The 16,402-nt window shown below is 36.1% G+C and overlaps 1 protein-coding gene across 2 annotated transcripts in view; it reads right to left on the bottom strand.

The window, feature by feature from the left end:
* Positions 1-337: 337 nt before the first annotated feature.
* CDK13 (cyclin dependent kinase 13) overlaps positions 338-16,402 on the bottom strand; it is a 114,225-nt gene continuing 98,160 nt past the window's right edge. Inside the window, exons 10-14 of one of the 2 annotated variants that reach the window (XM_032643987.1) lie at positions 14,804-14,920; positions 14,094-14,225; positions 7,691-7,896; positions 3,979-4,431; positions 338-3,335 (exon numbers count right to left, since the gene is read on the bottom strand). In XM_032643987.1, the coding sequence (XP_032499878.1) occupies positions 2,485-3,335; positions 3,979-4,431; positions 7,691-7,896; positions 14,094-14,225; positions 14,804-14,920 (1,759 nt within the window). In that variant the 3' untranslated portion in view covers positions 338-2,484. The remainder of the gene's footprint in view (positions 3,336-3,978; positions 4,432-7,690; positions 7,897-14,093; positions 14,226-14,803; positions 14,921-16,402) is intronic. The other variant, XM_032643989.1, reaches the window with a different exon arrangement.

The following is a 16,402-nucleotide window of genomic DNA, read 5'->3' as shown; positions in this document are numbered from 1 at the left end:
AATTTACTTAAGTATTAAATGATATGAAAGGATGCATTAAGAGTTTTACTACCATATTTCATCAATTTTAAGAAACATTCTTTCATATAATAACATCTCTGAACTTGGGAAGTATATTACAATTGATGTATCTTAGCCTTGACTTGTGGTTTAACTGGCAACACTTTTCCTAACTAGTGCATAAAATACTGTTGTCTCACAATCAATGCTGTCTTAGGGTGATATTAGGAGCTATAGTTCAAATCTTCAATTTCAAGCAACAATTTCCTTGTCCTCCCAGCCACTCTCCCAACATAAATACATAACTAAAATGTTAGGAAAAACTATCCAAACACAGTTCAATTTTATATAAAATATTTAATTTTTAAAACACAGGCTATTCATGTCACATAAATATTTTAGGTTAGCTGCTACGGTCAGCAGAATTATCAAGTGTGACTATTAAGAATAACTTAGATACTGTCATTTATAGTTAAGTCTAAAGCTCTAAGACTCACCATATTAAAATTCCAGATACTTGAATACTGTAGCTATTTTGCTAAATTTCAAAATATTTCTTCACTTCCTGCAATGTAGTTTTATTATAAGTTGTTAGTATTCAATATTCAAATAAAAGAAAAATAATTTTTCTTCCATTCATTTCTTTCTCCCCAACAAAAAAAATTCCATCAAAAGACATCAACTCATTTTATAGCAGTAAAATGGTGAATTATTAACTTGAAACTATTCTTACTGTTACCAAACTATAATGCTTCCCATGTACTGTTTTGAAATGAAGGTTCACAAGTCAGATAGAGAGCACAGGATTAAAAGACTGACTTTAGAACTGGAGCCATTTCCATTTGATAACAGTTGTTCCAATTTAAGATTCCAATCAAAAAATAAGTTACCGGGAGAACAGTTAAAACAAACGGTGAGTTGGCACAGCTCTCCTTTCCAGAGTCTGTTTTGCCATTTCGTGCTAATGGCAACACTGGTTATTTACCTTTGGTTCCTTTCTAGGATTATTATAATGGTATGTGTGTTTGAGTGCACACACCAAGTTAGTTAAACTTGACACCATTACAGTTGAAATAAGGGTTATCCATCACTCTAAAATGAACTAAAATAAAGTTACTCTAGGTGTGGCAGAAGAAGTTGTAGTAAACCTCGTAGGAAGTGAGAGGAGAGAGAATAAGAGGGTTTTTTTACACTACTTTTTCTTTTTACTTCAGTAAATTCAACCTAAGCAATGTTTCTAGTTAACGAGTAAAATGAACAGTTAACTTTGTCTTAAAATGGCAACTGTATAACTTAAAATAAGGTGTTCGCCATCCCTCCCCCCATGAACTTTAACAGAATTATGCCAATTCTGTTATTAAGCCTTGTTTCTATGCTACTGCCCTCCAATTATGCATGGCAAAAGGAAACAGGGACAATGTGGCAGCCTGAAAGAAAATGGTACTCTGAAATTCTCATTTAGCTATTATTTTCAACCATTTAAATGACACAACTTTTCAGAACTTGTTCTCAAAAGTAACAAGAAGTGCTGTTGGGAGTTGGACTCCCTTTCTTTGCTCTCACTCCCCTATCAAGAGAAGGTGGTAGTGGAAGGTAACACAACCCAAAGAAAAGGAGAAAGTGTGATAGGCAGAGGGAATGAACCTAAGAGGAACCCAGCAGGCAGCCCCTAGACACTTGAGAGCTCCCTGCCTCTTCAATACAATGCATTGATTCCCTTTAGAAGACAAATGGGCGTAAAGGTTAACTACTTTCTCAGACCTTAGGCTTACCCGTTAAGGCACTTACTTACCCTCCCCACCCCACCCATATTTTTCATATAAAACCCGCTATTTCATTTGAATGCATTTTGCTAGGCTATGATAATCTGCAAAATAAAACAAAAATAACGTTGACCATTTTTTTTTTATAAAACTGTTGCATCAAGAGAAAGGTTGTGTTTTATTTTCTGAAATGAGCACAAATTACACCTTTCACAATAACACTGAAAGCAGGTGCAAAGACTGACAGTGACCTTTGACTAAAGGTAGCTTTGTAAAAAGAAAAATACCAAATAAATCAGTGCCCTTTCTGATTGTTGTAAAACTGGAGGCGGGGAGGGGTTGGTTGTTTGTTACATAAAAGTTGGTCCAAACTTACAAAAAAGCACAAATGTGCATAGTTCAGAAGATCTGCAAGAGGGCCATAAAAGACTTTTATGTCCCTAAGATTAGCATCCACTTAAAACTGCAAGAATACAAAATAAAATTGTTAACTAGAATTTGTGAAGATGTACAATCAATAGATCTAGTTTTTTAGAACAGCATGAATTTAAGCAAAGTTTTTGTCTTTTTTTTTTAAACTATTGTATGCAAGACCCTTTTCCACATAAAAATAAAGCTGTTGTTGAATTAATATTATTCAAGTCTCTTGGATCGCTGCCTTAAACTGCAGCTAGAAAAGTCTTTCCAGATAAAAATGATGTGCCTGAGGAAAAACAGATACTCAGTATGGTAACCCTCTGCCTCGACCTCTGCCAGCTGATGTGCTAATGTGTCCCCTGTATCCTTGTGAATACCCAGGTCCTTGGGCAGGAGAAGTCCAGGTCTGTCCATGCATGAGGCCAGGGCCACCTGGGTTTTCCTGTAAGTTACCACCATAGTTATAGTTGTGCATCTTTGCTGGCAAAGGATGAGTACTCTCTGGCCCTGTGGAAGGGTCACTGCTGTTTGCCAGGACTGCAATGGGGCCATGGCTATATTCAAATCTATGGTCCTTGTCTCCACTAAACAACATGGGACCTGTATTGAGGTAAATGTCTCCATATCCAGCTACTGAACTGGGAAATGACTCGGAAAAGGCAGAAGGCTGAGGTGGACCACCAGAATGAGATGAAGTAGTACTGTAGTTATCCAAGGACTGAATATCTGAGTTTCCAATGAAGCTACGTCGTTCCAATGGTGGAGCAGAGGCGCCTCCTAGACCATCACTGCTCACATAAGGAGCAGAAGAGAAAGAAGAGGATCCAAAATTGTCCTTGTAGTCTGAAGGGGGCATATAAGTGTCTCCTGCTTGGTAGTCAATACCACTTTCTCTTTTGGGATCATCCTGGGGCTGATGCTGAGCAAGTAGCTGTAACAGGGCTGCTTTCACTCCAGCATGAGGGTCAGTTAACGAAGAACTAGTGGTGGGTACATGCTGGTTTTCTGTCCGATAATCTAGATCTTCTTCAGTGACTGGCGGTGGTTCAGGTGGCTCAGGAGGTCGCTGATCAGGAGGCAGAATACGAGGCCGATCTGGTTCTGGCGTGAGCTCCAATATCCTCATGTCTTGGTGCTGGATGAGGTCATCTTGCCCTAAGTGAAACAAGGCAAAAAAAGAGAGTCGAAAGTTACCATAGAAAACAAAAATTTCAAAATAGTTAATGTTTTCTAAAGAGCATTAGAAGTTATATCTCCGGCAAAACACACACACACACACACACACACACACACACCAAACAAAAAAACCCAACCAACCAAACAAAAACAACCCAAAAGTCAAATGAAAAAGAAAAAGGTATATGTAAGTATTAAAATATCGCCTGCTACCATTTGAGTCTATGGTGACAGAAAAATTTTGTTGTATTTGACTTTTCAAAGGCATCTCGCATGTACCTATTTACTGCCTGAAGAACAAAAGCTACTGTATACATAAAGTTTCTGCCTTGGTCAATCACCCTGCTGCAACTGGAGTGAAAGTGAAAGATTATTTCTTAACCATAGGTTCACATGAGAAACGTTGATAGCATTCATGAGTTCTATCACCCACAGATAATTCGTTAAAGAATCAACTCGTAGGAGTACACGGACTAAGAAACCAACCTATAACCAGTGACCTGAGAATTTTCAGGACCTCTCCTAGCAAAGCTACTAAACATTACGCATTATAGCTAATCATCAACAGCAAGAAAACAGTGTGAATGCAGCCGTGTTAGTGGTCTGCTATCTGTACACTCACCCGACACCGGAGTGCTAGGTTCTGGAGGTGGCCTGAGTTGTAATGACGCTTCATGTCCCGATCCATTTTCCCTCTCTTCCAGTAGCACATCTTTCTGCTTTGACTGCTGAGCCTTTATTAACTGAGTCAACAGAACTGCAAATGCGCTCTGCACAGCCGCCTGGGCAGCATCAGTCTCCACTTTAGGCTGGACATTCTGAGAAGAAGGCTGAATTCCTCCCAGCGGTTTCGAAGACTCCTGTTGTGGTGTTGATGGATCTGTCTGTTTTTCACCTGTTGCCAAAATTCCAGCAGGAAGGTTTATTTTATTTAGCTGCTGTTGAGTCTCAGAGTTTACCTTAATGTTCAACACTTGGACAAAATCAGCCACACTAACACTTGTTTTAGTTTGTAGTAGGTTTAGTAGGATTGCCAATTCACTGTGGTTTAACTGCTGTCCAGGGCCTGTTTTTACTAAAGACAAAACGTGTATTAATTAGAATTGCCATGATTCACAGCTCTCCCCACCCCACAGAATGGCTCTGTATTACCCTATTAAAATGTACACTCGTGGGACAGTGTTTGAGAAATACTGTGAAAAGGGAATCTCTTTCTAGTTCAATTTCATGTACATTTAAGATGTAACGGCACATAAAACAAAAAAGAAAAAGAACTGCAGTCCCTTTTGAATAAATTATCTTTAAGGGTAAATACTTTGAAAGGAAAACCAAGACCACCATTAGAACCCCATACGATAGACATGACCAGGAAATAGCACCTGAGAATGGGCACTGGATGATGATCATGATGACGACGACGACGATGACGACTATAATTTTAGGTTCCTTTCTGAGCATTTTATATCCTTTACTCCTCACAACAACCTTATAAGGCATGCTTTATTATTGGCCCCTTTTTTTTTTTTTTTACTGAAGAAGAAACTGACATCCAGAGTGACTAAATAACTTGCTCAAGGTCACAAACTCTGTAAGTGGCAGAGTTCAGATTTGAACCCAGGTATTCTGATTCCAGAGTCTGAACTTTTTTTTTCTTAATAAATTTATTCATTTTATTTATTTATTTTTGGCTGTTTAGGGTCTTTACTGCTGCGTGTGGGCTTTCTCTAGTCGCGGTGCATGGGGTTCTCATTGTGGTGGCTTCTCCTGTTGTGGAGCACAGGCTCTAGGTGCGCAGACTACAGTAGCTGTGGCTCGCGGGCTCTAGAGCGCAGGCTCAGTAGTTGTGGCACACGGGCTTAGTTGCTCTGTGGCACGTGGGATCTTCCCGGACCAGGGCTCGAACCCGTGTCCCCTGAATTGGCAGGCGGATTCTTAACCAATGTGCCACCAGGGAAGTCCCCAGAGTCTGAACTCTTAACCACTCCCTGTACTGCTTATATAAAATAACACGTATTTTCTAAAAACCTAACCTTATCTTTGCAGTAAATTCAAACTGGGATTTTGTAGACTGTCTGATATAATGTCTTTTATTCAAACTTCTTTTTTTTTAAGTTAAGCACTCTTGGTAAATTAGGAACTCCTACAGAAGCATGCTTATCATGTACATATAAGGTGGCATTAATTCATGACCACGAAAACAGTTGTTTTTCTTTCTCTAATTTTCAGTTTAGACTTGTGATGGTTTACGTAGGTTCTTGTGCAAGTTTATCTGAGTCATACGTAACAACAAGGCTCAAATGTACATAATACTATATATGCTAAGTGATGATACAGATACTGATAAGTAATTTCCATAACCACAGATGACAGACTAATAGTACTCCAAGATGAAAAAGTGATGATTAATGCTTTTTTAAATATATTCTCTCTTTATATAGTTTGATATACTTTTTATTACTTCTTAATATTTTTAGAATAATTCAAAACAAACTCTTGCAAGTTCTCCTTGTGATCCGCAGGTATTAATAAGGAACCATGCTTGTTTGCTACACCCCAAGTGCCAGTTTTCCTCATTTTCCCTTTCATGTCTCTATTAACAGAGGTAGTCTCCATGTGAGCTCAGAGAAGTACACTTTAACTGTGGTGTCTCATCTACACAGAAGGGGCATTTTTATTTCATGGCACTTATTGACGTAGAAAACGGAGCAAAGAGGATTCATTCCTATTTCAAAAAACTAGAAGCCTCACTTCTTAATATTGACAGTTTGAAAAGAGAAGGGAAGGAGGGAGGGAGGGATAAAATGAAATTCTAAAATTAACAGAGTTGTAAATATGCAAAGCTAAGAAACAATAACAAAATGAGCCCAGAATTTTTTTATCAGCTAAAATAGAGTGAAATAACTACCCTCTATTCCACTAGGCTTCCTAGTGGAATAAGGACATCAGTTCCATGAAGAGAAGCAGAAATAAACACCTGGTAGTCTTATTAAGGAATATGACAACTGTTGCCTGGGACAAGTGACCACCATCCAAATTTCCTGTTACAACCATCTCAAATCCTTTTTCAGTAGTGGATGGTATATAAAACAGGTGACATAAACACAAACCAAGAAAACTTCTTGTTGCTTCTGTCTTTCTCCAAATTTTACATAGTTTTACCATGAAGAGAAATAATACTGAACTTGATATAGACAGCCCTCACTTTGTACAACAAATAAACATTTTTTCTCCTAAGCTACATATACATCAAATATTTTCATGTACAAGGGGAATTCACTATTTCAAGAAACTCTGAAGAATACTTTTGAACAACAAATAACAATTAATTTTGGTTTTTAAAGTAACGTGTTAGCACTTTAATGTAGTCTGACCAAGGTCAACTCTAAGCTTGTAGACTACATGGGAAAGCATTAAGGTAATCTTTCTCAAGCTTTCTCAGCTAATCTACTCTATATTTATATTTAACCACCAAAAGTTCAATCTGACCCACAGAGCTGTTTTAATCAACTAACTGAGCAGTCAATACTTACTCATCTCTTAATAAGTGCTTGGCTATTTTTCATGTTTAATAAAACACCACCTCCACACATACATGTATTTATTTCTTATCATCTCTGCCTTCATAAAAACATTAAAGCTGAATGCTTTCTGGATTCATGAGGCAAAATGAAGGAGTGGATTCCATTTTTTTTAAAGTTGTTAACTAAATGAGAGAATGAATTTAACCGCACTTCTGACAACATTGAAGAGGTTGGTTCCTCGTGAAGAAGCTTACTCTTACAACAGATTGAGTCAGACGAAGAAATTTAACTTTCCCCAAAATACCCTTCTTTATCATACTTCAAGTCACTTCTGGCACAATATCAGATTCCAGTCTGAGATTCTATAATATATTGGGAAATATATTAAAAGTAACCTGAGGACATTACAAACAGTATGAAAGAGCTTCTACTCTGATTCTGGGCTGTTTTCCTTTATCTTTCTTCTTACTCCTGAAAAGCATCCACAGACATTGAATGCTGTGCCTCACAGAATAGTGTCAGTAAAAGACCTACTGACTCTTGCACTAGGGGAAAAAGAAGACAGGGAAAGCTGACCCATCACTAATCATATGTAATTTGATGCCTTCTTTATAAATTAATCTCACCTTGAGATTGCTTAATATTGTGGTGCCGGTAGCAGTGAAACCTCTGTACTGGCACAATCGAATAACAAGGAAATGTTGAACTCAGTGTTCAACTTTTAGCCACAAGTGCTTTAACACTACAGCAATATAATTAACGTCAGCCACAAAACAACATGAAGAAGATCAACCCATGGAAGCATTTACTGACCAGGTGCTACATTCGAGTTGCCCTGAGATTTCAGTTGTGAAGACGGCAGCACACCCTGAGGCGTGTTAGTTCTGCTGTCATCCATGCCCAGAGACAAGTCCTTTCTGGGGGCTTTAACTGTGGAAACATCATCAGTCATGCCCATCTGCTTCTGTCTTCTTCGCTTTTTACTCCATAACTCATGACAATCTTGCCATAAAGGAAGGCTGGAAAAAAAAGTATTAAACTGTTTGTCCATGGCATTTCTTAACAACAACAACAACAAAATGACAATATATTTACTACATAGCCCCAAAGCTGCCACCCCCGCTCCCCCACAAGTTATTCTTGAAGATTTCACACACAGGCTTTGTAAACTCCTCCAACACAAATCACCCTTAATGCCTCCCTCCTTCAGGGCTTCACCTATACAGACAAACTATTTTTCTGTGGCTTCTGGATAATCAATGAATAATAACTTATTAAAACTATGAATGAAGAATATATGTTCACAAAAATAGGTTACTATTAGCCTTGGTGCAATCTTTTAAAGCCAGTTTTTATCATAGTACAACATACATTGAATAGGACATGGAAAAAAAAAAGGTGAAAAATATGCCACTTGCAGAAACTAGACATGGAATTAAAAAGTAGCAAAGGCTAGGACATAAATTTGCGAAAAACCTTCTAGTACAAGCTTTTTACTTTTTGAGACCCTCTTATTTGCTTCTATAGTCAAATGCTCTAGAATTAAACTGATGCTACAGAGGAGTTTCAAAAATAGATTGTAATCCAGGTTCATCAATCATCATTGAGAGTTCTGAATAACTAGCAACTATCAAAGTTATCCATAATTCTGAAACAATTCTACCTCGTGTAATTTCACAAAATTGAAACACTGCAGAATAACTTTTGTTTAAAGAAAGACAAATACTTGATTTATAAATATTTTCTTCTTACCCTAATAAAAAAATCCAGTGGGAAGTTACTATGATATCTATTTTAAAGATAAGAAAATTGAGGCTTGGAAAGGTTAATAAACTTGCCCAGAATATCTATAAATTCCCTTAAGCAGCCCCAACCTGGTCTTCAACCTGGATATGTTTACCTCTAGGGATACATGAAAACTTTGAGGGAGTATACCTGGAATTATTCTAAAAGAAATTCCATATCCATATGTCCTCTTTCCTAAAATTGATATTTGAGAAGGGCCTGCATGTTCAGAAAGTTCTTTCACACGTCTTCTTTCACAATTAGTTTTATCTCATGTTATAAAATAAAGGCATATGCAACAATATGGTCAAATCTTAGCAATATAATATAATATTAAGTGGAAAAAAAGTCATTCCCAACAAATTACAAACAGCATGACACTTTCATAAAATTAAAAGCAACTAAAATTGTAAAATGTAACTTTTTATGAGTACATATAGATGGCAACAAAAAGTATATACAAAAGAAAACAGGGATGATGGTTACCTCAGGTGGAGGAAGGCAAGGGGGACAGGTTGTGGGCGGAGAGGGTATGATATGAGTAAAGTAGGTTATTGTCAAGATTCTAGCTTTTATCTGGTAAGTTCATGGCTGCTTATTAACATCATTTAAAATAACTAATTAAATTAAGTAACTAAAAGAAAAAAGAGAGCCATGCATGGACTAATGATGAGTGACACAAGGATTATGATTAAACCAAGTCTATGCACCTGAGGTCCAAAAACAAAACAAAGGCATACCTCTCAGCCATCTTACTATGGTGCATTGCCTCAGCGTGTAAAAACCTCCTGGAGTAACAAACAAAGGGACAATTTGAAATATTGATATTGGGAAGCTTTAAGGCATCAAAAACCTGCCAAAGACTTTCGTGTGTGTGTATGTGTGTGTGTGTGTGTGTGTGTTTACAAGATGTGTAACCTTAGCCTCTGTTGGGATTATTCTGAATTCAGACATACTGCAGTACTGCAGAGTGGGGGGGCTGAAGTGATTTCATTTTTTTCCCATCTTGATGTTCAAGGAATGCATTGCTCTTGTTGGAGAGTCCCATGAGAATAAAGCAAAGAAATCCACTAAAAAGGGCTTCTGTTCCCTCCCACAATTAAAACGTTAAGAGATTCTTTATGGATGATCTCAACAGTAGGAAAGATAAACATTACCCAACAAACAGCTAAACAGGATAGAGAGGTTAGTGATGCTGCCTATTAGATGTACCAGGAATGTTTCCAGGACAACCAAATTTTTATGTGTTCTTTTCTAAAGGTTCAAATACCGGCTCAGCCACTTACTTATTGTGTCTCATAGGCAAGTAACTTGACCTCGGTGCCTCAGTTTGCTTATCTTTAAAAATGGGGTTAACAAGACAATCTACCTTGTGGAGTTCAGGTAATGTATGTTAACATATGTAAGCGCTTGGACAGTGCCTCTCACATAGTAAGAATTAGATTCATGTTTCGTCATTCAGCAAGGTAGTTTTAAAGTATTTTTTTATCATATCATGTCATGAAATATTTATTCCAATTATAGTTGATCGTATTTATCTTATGAATTGTTTAATGCTTTTAAGAAAAAATAAAATTATAGACAAGCTGCTGGCCTAATTCACTTCTTAGCAATACATACTCTTTTCATTAAGTACATTAAAAAAGTGTGACAGGACATCTAATAAAATTAATGGAGTTTTTTTTTTTTATTACCCCACTCATTTGCTTATTCCTAAAAAAATTGATAAGTTTAATACACATGGCTATTTCCCAAAGGAATTCCAATGCCTTTCTTCAGAGTCCTTACCTTCACATTTTATAATTTTAACTACCCATTACACATGACAAAGTAACGAGATGTTATATTGTTTATATAATTTTTTATTTAAATATCACATCAATATCACTATAATTTCAACCTGATTGCTTTAGTGATGTACTTAACAAAGATGTACCATAATTTATTGCTGGTTTACAGAATGTTTACCAAAATGTGTACTAACATATTTATTTATTTATTTTTTTTTTTGCGGTATGCGGGCCTCTCACTGTTGTGGCCTCTCCCGTTGCGGAGCACAGGCTCCGGACGCGCAGGCTCGGCGGCCATGGCTCACGGGCCCAGCCGCTCCGCGGCATAACATATTTATTTTTAATGCAAAAGTGCAGTCGGGTGTGTTCTCATAAAAGTTAAGTGAGGGCTTCCCTGGTGGCGCAGTGGTTGAGAATCCGCCTGCTGAAGCAGGGGACACGGGTTCGTGCCCCGGTCTGGGAAGATCCCACATGCCACGGAGCGGCTGGGCCCGTGAGCCATGGCCGCTGAGCCTGCGCGTCCAGAGCCTGTGCTCCACAATGGGAGAGGCCACAACAGTGAGAGGCCCGTGTATTGCAAAACAAAAAAAACAAAAACAAAAACAAAAACAAAAACAAAAAAAAAAAAAGTTAAGTGAATTCAGGTGATGTGCTTGACAATATGAACAGAATTTCCTATTATGTGGCAAACATTTTCCACAAATTGAATGGGATACATCTACAGTTCCAAGATTTTGACAAAAGCATATATTTTAAAAATGTAATAAGGAACACAATTTAGCAAATGGACTGGTTAAGTAGTACTGAAATTACATGTTGACTTCCTAACCTTTTCTAAGTATACTGGATTAAGAAAGTGCGAATAAAAGGAAAAGCAACAAGTATAAGAAGAAGTCATGTAATAAATATTGGTAAAGCTTCTTTGATTTATTTTCTTAAAACTTGAAAAAAAAATGATTAATGACTGGATAAGAAATCTTTGGCAAGTCATGTGGTTTCCAATTCTTTACTGTCACGAAAATTAGAGAAAGAATCTTAAGTTGACAGCTGAAAGGTCATTAAAATAATTTTTGATGACAGAGCACTGTGATTTTGGGGACATAATGTGGAAGAAGTTCAAAGAACTCAGTGATTTAACTATGACAAAACTCCATCCAGTCTCAAATGCTTATTTAAAAGAGTACTTACAAAAATTTTTAAATCACAATTAATGTGGAACTATATCTCACTCTAGAATAAGTAATATTAATTAATGGATATGCAAATTGCTTGGGGGAAAAAATCTCAGCACTATTTCATTAAGGTTGCATCTCCAACAAAATTTACTAATTTTTTTCTTTTTTTTAAACTGAAATACGTACTACTAATATATGCAATAACTTAATCAGAAAAAAAGAGCCTCGCAGTCAGAGGAAATTTTTAAATTAAATTTCCATTTATATACATATATTTGTTTTAAAGAAGTACTATAGGGTAATCAATAAAATACTTTCAAGCATAAATATATGTTACATTAAAAACGTGCAGAAGCAATGTAAGTTCACACACACACACACACACACACACACAAACCCAACAGTGTCCAATTGTTGAAGAGTTTGTTCATACATTTTCTGAGTGAATGTTGATGAATATCAAATGCTAAGGTATTCTGATTCCACTAAATACATTTACAAGATGATGTAACTGCTCTATTTTAAAGTGTCTACACTTAGACACTGAAAATTATACCTTTTGCAACTATTTGAACCCTTGATTTTTAAAATTTAGATATCTATTTAAAATGTGTTCAATACAGTTTTACCAGAATTCTTTCATGTGGACCACTTAAACCAAGATATCAATTTAGTACTACCAATAACGGAAGAAAAATGACATTATATTCCTCTTGATGTGATACAGCAGGAAGCACCTATCACTACCCTAGGTAGCATTCTTGCCAAAAAAAAAAAGAGACACTAATTACTAATCATGAGGAAGTAGTTAAAGTCAGACTGTAGAATGCTTTACAAAACAGCTAGCTCTTCAAAAATGTCAATGTTGTAAGAAGTCTTCCTCAGAGACTGAAGAGACAGAACAACTAAATGAAATGTGTGAGCTTGGAATAAATTCTTTATCCAAAAAAACCAAAACCAAAACAAACAGAAAAACAGACTACAAAGGAAACTATTGTGCCAACTAGAGAAATCTGAATATAAACTATTAGCTAATACAATGTTAAATTTCTTATGCTTTATAATGATATTGTAGCTATACAGAATAAAGTTCCAGTTCTTATAGATAACATGGTGAATTATTTATAAGTGAAATGTCATTCCCACAATATAATATGCAGATAGTTCAGGAAAAAAAGATATGGAGTGATAAATCACATGTGTCCAAATTTTAGTTAAGTGTTTGAACCTAGATGAAGAGCATATGACTGTTCATTGTAATATTCTTCCTATTTTTCTGTATAGAGTTGAAATTTTTCCAAATCGAAAGTTTAAAAAAAATTCTTTAAAGGGATACTAAAGCCAAAGTTTCAAGGCTGCTGATATATACTGATAAGCAAAAAAAATCCATGAAACAATTCAACAGTGGATGATTCAGATCCCTCAAGATGATAGATCATTTTTGCCTTCCAAATCATCCCACAAAGGCTATTCACATACAATTCAGTAAAAACTAAAGCCAAATATGATGGTCTCACAGAACTATAATAAGACCAATCTAATTAATTAAGTGGAAGAGCCAGGATTTGAACTCCAAATCCCATGTCTGTTCCTTCACAATATGCTAATGGTTATTACATGGACACATTTTATTGTTATAGGGACAGGTTTGTTTTTGTGACACTCATCATCATTTTTAAAATTGCTAAGAAAATCTCTACAAACTTTCTAGATCCTATCAAGGAGAACCAAATGGACTGCTCTGTCCCCTTCCCGAAATCAATCCTAGAGAAATTACAGGAGCCACAAGGGAGTGAAGGTTCAAGAACCCAGCCATTCTGACGCCCAGACTCTGTGCATTCCCTGCCTCCCGACACCCACCTCCCACCATCAGACAGTAGACGCATTCCATACAGGCTTTTGACACTAATATTTTTATTCAATGATAAGAATTTTCTACTGTAGAGTCTGCTAAGGAATATTTCAGAACCTCTTTTTGTTATAGAACTAACTTGAATTTGAGAGCTGGCTTCACCCTTTACTAGATTTGTATTCTTGGGCAAGTTTCTTAACCTCTCTGAGCCTGCTTCCTTCTCTGTAAAATGGTGATAATAATACTCACCTGTTAAGATTATAAAAATTAATGTAATACATGAGAAATGCTTAGCATAGCACTCAAAATTTTAGCTAAGCAACTAGTGTTGGCAGAAACAGTACTACAATAGCAGCAGCAATAACATTTTTTTTAGGATGGAAATATATTAATAAAATTAACTAGAGGAAGGCTGCTTCTGCTAGTCCTATGGTTAGCTGACCATAAAGCAAGGCTCTGCATTCTAGATGTGCAAATTATGTACACTATTGCTATTCTATTCCTTTTGATTTATTCTTTCTTTTGACTTAACTAATCATGGAATAGCTTTTGATAGCTACATAATGATGTTATTAATACTGTCCAGATTCTGCATATAGTAAAAAGTCACTTACTCTGGTGGAGGCATTTTTGAGGGTTCCACATCCCGTAGGAACTCACACTGAAGAGCCTGCTCTGCAGTGCAGCGCTTACTAGGATCCAAGGCGAGCATGTAATCAAATAAGTCTAGTGCAGCTGCAGGAATACTGGCATGAGAGGATTATAAAAGTCATGCATGTTCTTAGACTCAAGCTTAATGTTTCTTTAGGAGATTATTTTAAATATTAGCATTTTATAACATGTTTGTGATACTTTATTCCAGTAAGTTCCAAATATTCCTTTAAAGAAATATTTATTTTTACATAATTTTATAATTATTATTCTAAATAATTTGAAATTTGGCAAACAATAGTATATTTTACTGCTCTATGGGCAATTTGCTGTTTTAACATAAATTAAAAACTTAACAGAATAGTTTCCTACAACAAAGTAAAAAACTCAGTTCAAGTATCTTGTAAGCGGTTTCTTTAAAATTTTAAATGGTATTATTAAACTTCTTTCAGGTAAACACTAAATCAAACACATAACTCCAAAGCACTGATTTCATAATGATGGTAAAATGGTAATTTGCATGTAGCAAAGGGAACTCAAAATTAAATGACATAGAAGAATTGTGATAGGTCGACCTTAGGTCAACAGAGGCTACAGTGACATTTAGAATTCTCAAGAAATAACTTTAAAAAAAAATCAACGCAATATGGATGTTTAAGCATCCCCTTCTTACAAAACAAATTCTTCTCTTAACTTTCGACGATATTGCTTCTTTGGTTTCATGGTGTTGAAATATGGTAGTTTGATTACATCAGGCCACACTGCAGGACATGGACTTCCACATATACGGCTGAACAACACACAAAAAGAAGTACATCAATATAAACTACACAGAAAAAAATCATACATACAACTGCTATACAAAACATCAACTCATTTTTAAATATACAAATGTTGAAGTCCTGATACAATGTATACTAGTTTCATTAAATATTTTAGTTATCCCAAATCAATTACTTGTTTTAAGAATTCAATTTATTTTCAGTGAATGCTGCTAACACTCCAAACATTCCAATTCCTAGAAAGAAAACCTTCATATCTGCAAAATCAAATCTTAAAAACACAGGCAACATTCAAAATATGTTGAGCATATTTTGAACCAAAATTTAAAATTTTTATGCTAATAAACTGAGGAACTAGAGTTTAGTATATGTCTTTCTCTGGTTTTATAGGTACCTAATCATCACCTCTTATGAATATAATGAAGTTTGCAATAATAGCAGAAAAGATTTCCTACACTGAAGAAGCTAACTGAACTGTAGACTGCTGCTGAATTCGATCAACAGGAGGACCCTAAAAGTCACATTCCTGAAACATAGAAGCTCTTCAATTTCAGTAGTGCCTCTGATTTCAAGGTATTTAGAAATTTTAACTGCTTTACTCTTTATCTATATCTTGAAATCCCTCATTATTTTTATATTAATTAGTAAGTCTTTGTTATGGTAAACTGAAGAAATGCTATAACAAATAGCTCTAGCTGGTAAACATTTAAAACTAATGTTCTGATAATATGTAGATGAAAAATTGGTTAAATATGCTTGAGTATACTGAACCTCAAGAATAAATGTACATTTTTTTTAAAGAAGATGTTGGGGGTAGGAGTTTATTAATTAATTAATTTATTTTTGGCTGTGTTGGGTTTTCGTTTCTGTGCAAGGGCTTTCTCTAGTTGTGGCAAGCGGGAGCCACTCTACATTGCGGTGCGCGGGCCTCTCACTATCGCGGCCTCTCTTGTTGCAGAGCACAGGCTCCAGACGCGCAGGCTCAGTAGTTGTGGCTCACGGGCCTAGTTGCTCCGTGGCATGTGGGATCCTCCCAGACCGGGGCTCGAACCCGTGTCCCCTGCATTAGCAGGCAGATTCTCAACGACTGCACCACCAGGGAAGCCCCATTTTATATAAAATTATCAGCTAGACTTCGTATAAGAAAAGAAAATGTGCATGCATCACTGACTAAAAGTAAAAATATTCCATATATACATAAATATAAATACACGCACCAATGTACATAAGCAAGTTGACAACTAAAGTTGCCAGACATCCTTTAGCGGAGCTTAAGAAAACTATGTCAAAACCACTCTCTCACTTTTGTATACTACATAATATACCCAAGCAACTAGATGAATATAATCAATCCCTGGCAGATTTATGTGCACCATAACAGAAGTATAAAATATAATGGAATAAAGAAAATGAAGGATACTTTCAACTACAGAAATACAAGAAAACGTACTCAAGTTAGAGAAGAGGTGCAGAATTTTGCCTACAACTCA

Source organism: Phocoena sinus, chromosome 9, assembly GCF_008692025.1.
Source record: "Phocoena sinus isolate mPhoSin1 chromosome 9, mPhoSin1.pri, whole genome shotgun sequence".
Taxonomy (NCBI): Eukaryota; Metazoa; Chordata; class Mammalia; order Artiodactyla; family Phocoenidae; genus Phocoena; species Phocoena sinus.
The sequence above is the reverse complement of the archived record's forward strand: the minus strand, read 5'-3'. Positions and strand labels throughout refer to the sequence as shown.